The sequence below is a fragment of the Microtus ochrogaster genome, chromosome 8, assembly GCF_000317375.1.
Source record: "Microtus ochrogaster isolate Prairie Vole_2 chromosome 8, MicOch1.0, whole genome shotgun sequence".
NCBI lineage: Eukaryota > Metazoa > Chordata > Mammalia > Rodentia > Cricetidae > Microtus > Microtus ochrogaster.
Genome location: NC_022015.1, coordinates 15941062 through 15948896, shown reverse-complemented (window position 1 = coordinate 15948896; position 7835 = coordinate 15941062). Strand labels below are relative to the sequence as shown.

Genomic DNA, 7835 nt, shown 5'->3' with positions numbered 1-7835 from the left:
GCAGTATCTGGGGCAGGTGGAGCACATTATGCGCTGCGGTTTCAAGAAGGAGGACCGCACGGGCACCGGCACCTTGTCGGTGTTCGGCATGCAGGTGAGATACAACCTGAGAGATGAATTTCCTCTGCTCACAACCAAACGAGTGTTCTGGAAGGGCGTTTTGGAGGAATTGCTGTGGTTTATCAAGGGATCCACAAATGCTAAAGAACTGTCCTCCAAAGGAGTGAGAATCTGGGATGCCAATGGGTCCCGAGATTTTCTGGACAGCCTGGGATTCTCTGCACGACAGGAAGGGGATCTGGGCCCAGTTTATGGTTTCCAGTGGAGACATTTTGGCGCAGACTACAAAGATATGGAATCAGGTGAGGAGATATCATTGCCTCAGGTTTTCTGGGTCTTCTTCCTCAAAGATCCATCTTAGATGTGGGAGATAAGTCCACATCGTGGGAGTTGGTAAGTAACTGATTTCTGAGAAGCTGTGCTGGGTAATGGTGGAGAAGCCACGGCAAAATGTCACAAAGGCCAAATCATACTCGTGGTGCCTAGCATTTACTGGGCGTTATCGGATGCTTGGAACTTTACCTGTGTCATTGACCAGTGGTGGCAGATTTGGTCTGTCCTGTCCATGTTAGGGTTTAGGATAGAAGGAGGTTCCTCCGGGATGAGGTGCAGGAGTTACCCGTGATGAACATTCCCCTTTGCAACGCTGAAGCACTTGCAAACTTATGTGTCTCCGTACCGTTCACCCTTCCCTTCCTGCTCTGTGGAGACAGAGGTTAAGAATACTCCTCATGTAGTGACTGGCATCTCCTCTCTTTGGGTACTGTTTGAGTGTCATCAGCCTTCTCCAGGTTCTAAAGTTAATGTCTCACTAGTGTATGTATGCTTGTGCGTGCAGGAAGTAATAAATTACTGGCTGAGCAGACACAAGCTGCCTGGACAGTATGCTTTTCTTTTCAAGGGTCTCTTCAGCTCCTTCTAGCCAGTGGGAAGAATTTGGGCCTTGTAGTGGTTTGAATAAGATTATCCCCATGCTCAAGTAACCCCCTGTATTTGAATGCTTAGGAGTGGTGTGATTTGAAAGGATTAAGACTATGGCCTTGTTGGAGGAAGTGTCTCACTGGGGATCGGCTTTGAGGTTTTGGAAGCCAATGCCTCTTATCCTGCTGCCTGTAGTTCTGGAAATAGAACTCTCAGCTGCTTCTCCAGCACCATGTCTGCCTGGATACTGCTATGCTTCTCACCATGCTGACAACTGACTAAACCTCTGAAACTATAAGCGAGCCCCAAGTACACCCTTTCTTTGATAAGAGTTGTCATGGTCATCGTGTCTCTTCACAGCGATAGAATACTAAGACAGGCCTAGTGCCCAAATTCTTCAGTTGTGTTTGCCTGCAATCAAGATGTTTTCAGTGCTGGTGATGTTTGGAAGTTGTGGACGTCTTTGTGGACTAAATTGGTAAATTGGTAAAGGCAAAAAAGAAGGGAAGAGGTTGCTGGGCTTGGAGTGTAATGTGATAGTGTCAGTGGGCATAGAGTTACTTGAGAAGTTCTGCAACAGAATAGTGTGATGTTGCATGGAATGTGAATGGCTCAGCAGCTAAAGTCCCTGCTTCCAGGCTTGGAGACCTGCGTTTGATCCTCAGGAACCCGTGTGGTAGGAGAGAATCTGTTCCCACAGCTTCTTAGGCTACACGTGCCATAGCATAGGCCACACATAACAAAATAAAGGAATATTGTAAAAATGCAAAAACAGTTTAATGGTAAATTTAATGTTATTCATTTGGAGTCAGAATCTCACTATAAGAGCTTGGCTAGCCTGGAACTAATTATGAGAGACAAGGCTGCCCTTGAACTGTCAGCCTCTGCCCTCCCCAAGTGCTGGGATTTGTCTTGGGGGGTGTGAGCGGCTAGGTCTTCTGAGCCATAGCTGGCCTTCAACTCCTCATTCTCCTGTCTCTACCTTTCACCTGGTGGAATTATAGGAATGAGCCATCATGTTCATTCACCTGACCATTTTTTGTTTGGTTGTTTCTGGTTATTTTGTTTGTTTTATTACGTTGTTTCTATGTGTAGCCCTGATGATCCTAGAACTCTCTCTCTCTATAGACCAGCCTGGCCTCGAACTCACAGAGATTCTCCTGTTTCTGTCTTCTGAGTGCTGGGATTAAAGGCATAAGCCACAACTCCTAGCTAATTGTCTTATTTTTATTTGTTTATTTATTCTGGTTTTTGAAGGCAGGGTTTCTCTGTTTAATAGCCCTAGCTGTCCTGAAACTAGCTCTTGTAGATTTAGATGTTTTTTTTTAAAGGTGTATTTATTTATTTATTAGGTATACAGGGTTCTTCCTGCACATATCCCTGCAGGCCAGAAGAGGGCACCAGATCTCATTATAGATGGTTGTGAGCCACCATGTGGTTGCTGGGAATTGAACTCAGAACCTCTGGAAGAACAGTCAGTGCTCTTAACCTCTGAGCCATCTCTCCAGCCCCCGATTTAAATGTTTTTAATGCAGATGATTTTCCTGTTCTTTCTCCCTTTTTCTCCTATAGGAAATAATTACAATCTGTTCTGTAATTTATCAGATTTTTTTAACACTTACAGATTACAAAGTCACTACCACAATCTAGCTGTAGAACATTTCCTCAAGTCTTTAATATTACCTTCTTGGAGCTGGGATTTTGGGAACGCCTCCCTCAGAGACCCAACTCTGCCAGAACACTGACTGACTAACCTTGGTAAAAGTGCATCCGGAGGAGAGTCTATGGAGTTCTGGTCTTTGTTAATAAATCACCTCTCAGCTTCCACATCTCAACAGGGGGCAGGGGATTAAAGGCCGTGGCCGAGAACTGGAAAAAGTACAAGATCATAATCTTATTACAGTTTGTCTGGGAGTTGTAAGTCAGTGGTGTGCTTAGTGATAAATTGTCTTGTCCTTTTAGTGGAAGTGTGGGTAGGACAGTGCCTAAGCCCTAGAAAGTTCTCTATAGTTTGTCATTTGACTGTCTATGAAAAGCTGTTTTCAGTTTTAAGATCCAGTGTCCTATGGGACAATAACAGATTGTGTTGGTGAAGTGTGACCATGTGCTTTTTAGATATAGAAACTATATCACATGGGAACGCAGGGAAAAATCTAAAACTGCTGGGATTGGATCTGATTAGTATATTTTTTTGTTACCATGCCAGAATATCTAAAGCTAACTAACTTGGAAGAAAAGAGCCTTATTTAGAGGAAAGGTTTCTTAAACTATTTTTCACTGTGACTTTTTTTGCCCAAGAAATTTTTTGTGTAGCCCGAGGTATAAAAGTACACAAACCAAATATTTATTGCTTATAAATCATTAAAAATTTTCCCTATGATAATTCTTTGTCATGCATGTAATTTTAGCATTTATTAATAAATAATACACTTATTATTTATTAACGATGAAAAGAAATTTTACAAATTAATGAGATGGGGTGTGCTTATCAATTTTAACATAAAGAATGAAATCTTGTCGGAAAGTAGGTTGTAGGGCATTTTCAGAGTTTATTGATAGTTTGATTCCAGACTTGTCAGTGATGAGAGCTGTGCACACAGAAACGTGTAGTACAAAATGACAGAAGCACATTTGCCATCTCAGAAACTGCCGGCATTTCTGTTTTCATTGCAAGCCAGAATTCATTGAATGATGTTTTTATGAAACCAAAGTCCATTTGAAAACCAAAGATTCTACGGTAATAGAATCCAGAGACACGCTGATTTGGGCTGGTGAGACCGCCCAGTGGCTGAAAGCATTCGCTACCCAAGGCTTAACGACTTGAGTCCACTCTCGAGAATGCTGAGTGCAATGAGAAAATTCCCGAAGGTTGTCCTCTGACCTCCCTGTGTGCACTGGCATGTCCACTCCTACTCACACACATCAGACACACACAGAAAATAATACTAGTTTAGAAATTAAGAACAACCCTCCCATCCAACGAAACCAAAGATAGACTAACTTGAATATATGCCAAAGAATGAGAGTTAATATTAGCAGCCCTGGTTTTTCATAATTAGATCGTTACGATTCTACAGCAAGCTGTATGTACAGTAACATGCCACAGTTATCATATTCAGTTGTTTTAATACGAGCTGAAGTGTTTTAGGCGGCATTTGTTGGTGCTTCGTGTTATACCAGCGTGTCCAGTGTAAAGCGTGTCTGGATTCAGAACCGTGTCTGCAGTGAATGGCCACACGCCGTACTGGGGAGCTCTCTCAGCCACCTCAGCTCCTTTATGCGTTTAAATTTGGATTCGTTTTTGCATGTTGTATGTTTAGTTTTTCACAGCCCCACATTCAGTTACCCAGTAGATAAGGAAACTTAGATCTCAGTCCTGGTGGTTCGGTGCCCACATTTTGATGATAGTCACACCAGGTGACGTAGTATTAGGTGTGAAAGGTGAGAAGTGTGTCTCCTTTGGTTCCTTGTGACGCCACCAGGATTCATCCATGGAACTCCGCCCTGATGACTTTCTCATCCTAATCACCTCTTTTTAAGATTTATTTATTTATTACATATACAGTGTTCTGCCTGCATGTATGCCTGCAGGCCAGAAGAGGGCACCAGATCTCATTACAGACTGATGTAAGCTACCATGTGGTTGCTGGGAATTGAACTCAGGACCTCTGGAAGAGCAGCCAGTGTTCTTAACCACTGAGCCATCTCTCCAGCCCCCTGATCACCTCTTACAGACTCTGGAATTGATTTAAATTTCTACCCAAAAATGAGAATTACATTTCAACTCATGAACCCTTGAGTGACACATTCAAACCATAGCCAAACAGCAGTAGCAACAGGGGCAGTATCAAGGGGAGGGAGTGACATTGTAACAGACTAAATATTTAGAAGACTTGTGTAAAAAAGAACTTAGATTTTAGTGTAAGGACATTGAGCTTAACCCGGCAAGATCTGAGAAATACTCAGAGTTGCTGGGTATATCAGAACTATGGGTGGGGGCATTGAGTGGATGCTGTCAGGGTCATCACATGAGAGGCTGTGACTGATGTGACATAAATGCGCATGTGCTCTCCTGACAATTCTGCAGATTACTCGGGTCAAGGAGTAGACCAGCTGCAAAAAGTGATTGACACCATCAAAACCAGCCCTGATGACAGAAGAATCATCATGTGTGCCTGGAACCCAAAAGGTAGACAGCATCCCAGCCATCTTCCTTTGGCTAAACTGGCCAGTTAGCCAAAGGGAGCAAGGTGGCCGGAGGCACTGCGGGTCACTGGAACTGTCTCCAGTCACGTGGTTGATCAACACAGTCACACTTTGCTCTGTTTCTACCTTCATTAGACCCACACGATCTTTATGCGTTTACATTAAAGGAGCATTAAATTGCCTGTAAAACGCACCTATGGTTTTATCTTTTTCATTTGGAGCACACAAAGTTTCGGGTGTTAACTTGAAAGTAGAGTATAAAATTAAACTCTACCAGGGTATAGTGAGTATCCAGGAAGGAACGTTTCATATTTCTAATAGATACTTAACCAGAAAGATGTGCCTCAGGTTCCAGTTTCCTGTAGCCTTTGCAAAAAGAAGAATTTCCTTTTATTTGGTGCCATCAACAGCAGCCCAAATCCTTAATTTTTAGCTCAGCTGGATGAGCATTGCTTCAGCACAAATGTGCACTTGCTGATTCCTTATGCACCTCTGCTGCAGGGCTGGGAAAATGGTCTGACTTTGACAGAATGGGAAAGTGAGTTGTACGTATCTGGAACCTCATGGCTTCTTTCGTGGTTGGCTTGTTTTGTATTTTACCTTTTTTATAGCTGTGTTCTCTAAAACCCCTCCTTCTTTTACTTTTGACCCCCTCAGATCTTCCCCTGATGGCACTGCCTCCTTGCCATGCCCTCTGTCAATTCTATGTAGCGAATGGGGAGCTGTCCTGCCAGCTCTACCAGAGGTCGGGAGATATGGGCCTGGGTGTGCCCTTCAACATTGCCAGCTATGCCCTGCTTACCTACATGATTGCACACATCACAGGCCTAAAGGTGAGCTGCTTTCAGAAGATGTGGTTATAGCCAATGGAATAAACTAACTCATAGCAGGGAATTCAGTCTGATTAGTATTAAAATTTTATGCATGTAAATAAGACATGTACTGGCTCACCTTATAACCCTCCTTGGAGCTTTCTGGTACCTTGTTGCCTAAGGAAACTACCATTCATATAGGTAGCTTGTTTTGTTTTTGTTTTTGAGACATGGTCTCATTCTCTAGTCCAGACTAGCCTTGGACCTACAGTGATCCTCCTGTCTCAGTGTCAGGACACAGTCCAAGAATGGAGTGTTGAGAACTTTCAGTGCGTGTGAGAAAACTCCAAGAAAACAAGAGTCTTGTGACTTTAGTTTCTTCAATACAGACTTGTTCTTGGACTCTAGTTTCATGCTCCTCCCAGGGGTAGCAGATAGGAGTGAGTTTATTTCAGCTGTTGTTATTCATGTGTCTCGATGGAAAAACATGTTTTTGCCATGTGTTTCTGGTCTTTGTGATTGTATAGTTTACTCACGGGACTCTTAACCCTCAGAGTATAAATTGTCTGATGCTCTGAATAAAGTTGACTTTTGCATAAGACTTTAGGTCCCACTCTCCAGGGTTCACGATGCCAATTCTCAGCCTGTCAAGTACTGGGACTATGTGTGTAAGCCATCATGCACAACCTAAAAGCTTAAAAAATTAACTTTTCTCAAAAACAGCACTGGAAAAGTTACTTTTGTGGAAAGCTTTGAACTGTGTGCGTACCTTGTAGAATGTACTATTGTGTGTGTGCACATGGGGTCCACATTTTCCACAGTCTGCATAGATGAGAGCACAGTCTACATGAGTCCTTTCTCTTCTTCCCTGTGGCTTCCAGGAATCAAACTCAAGTTGTCAGGCTTGGCAAGGGCCGTTACCCATGGAGCCGTTTCACAGCCCTAGTCTGTTTTAACATATGTGCTTAAAGAATTTAGACGAAGATATTGACTGCTGTGTTCTCTCCTGTGGGTCATTTTTAGCCAGGGGATTTTGTCCACACCTTGGGAGATGCACATATTTACCTGAATCATATCGAGCCCCTGAAAATTCAGGTAAGAAATATACCTGTTACGTTTCTTTTTAAGCTTGGTGCCTTCTCTTGACAAAAGATTGGGTGCAGGGCATCCTTTGTATCACAGGCACTCTGGTTGATGCTGTCTTATATTGAAGTGCTCCAAATGCAGGGCTTTTAATAAGGGAGATGAGCGGGAATGAGGCCATCATCGGCCTTAGCAACCACAAACACAGAAGCATCAGTACCAGAGAGAAGAGCCAGGAGATACGCATTCTAACTCATAATTTTACTTGAAGAGCTTAAAAATAAATGTTTGACTTTAGTTTTATGCTTAAGTACCAAACTTTAAAAAGTCTGTCTTTTTAAATTCCTTTCAAATTCCTATATTACAGCAGCCAGCAAATGAGTTGAAATGGTAGTAAATATATGAGTGTCCATATTTTGTGAACATTAAGGAAAAAAGTTAGACTCAGAAAAGTCAAGAATTGTGTCCCTATGTTGAATGTATTTCTCAGGAGTTATCTGGTGGGTTCAGCCCGTAATCACAGCTACTTAGGCTGGAGCAAGAACATTCCAAGTTCAAGGCTTGCCTGGGCTACAGAGTGGGTTCATTATAAGCCTAGACATAACCTTGACTAAGACCCTGTCTCAGAATAAAAAGGTAAACAAAGCTGGACCATAGCTGATGGCAGATTACTAATGTAGCTCTCCTGAGGCCTTAGGCGCAATCCCTAATCTTGCAGAAAGGAAAGACAGTCCTGTATGCACTGCTGTAAAG

The 7835-nt window shown here is 42.8% G+C and overlaps 1 protein-coding gene across 1 annotated transcript in view; it reads left to right on the top strand.

Moving 5' to 3' along the window:
• Positions 1–7257, top strand: part of LOC101982375 (thymidylate synthase-like) — an 11084-nt gene extending 3827 nt beyond the window's left edge. The window contains exons 3-7 of the mRNA XM_026781153.1: positions 188–362; positions 5069–5170; positions 5845–6020; positions 7023–7094; positions 7213–7257. Of these exons, the coding sequence (XP_026636954.1) occupies positions 188–362; positions 5069–5170; positions 5845–6020; positions 7023–7094; positions 7213–7257 (570 nt within the window). The remainder of the gene's footprint in view (positions 1–187; positions 363–5068; positions 5171–5844; positions 6021–7022; positions 7095–7212) is intronic.
• Positions 7258–7835: the final 578 nt, after the last annotated feature.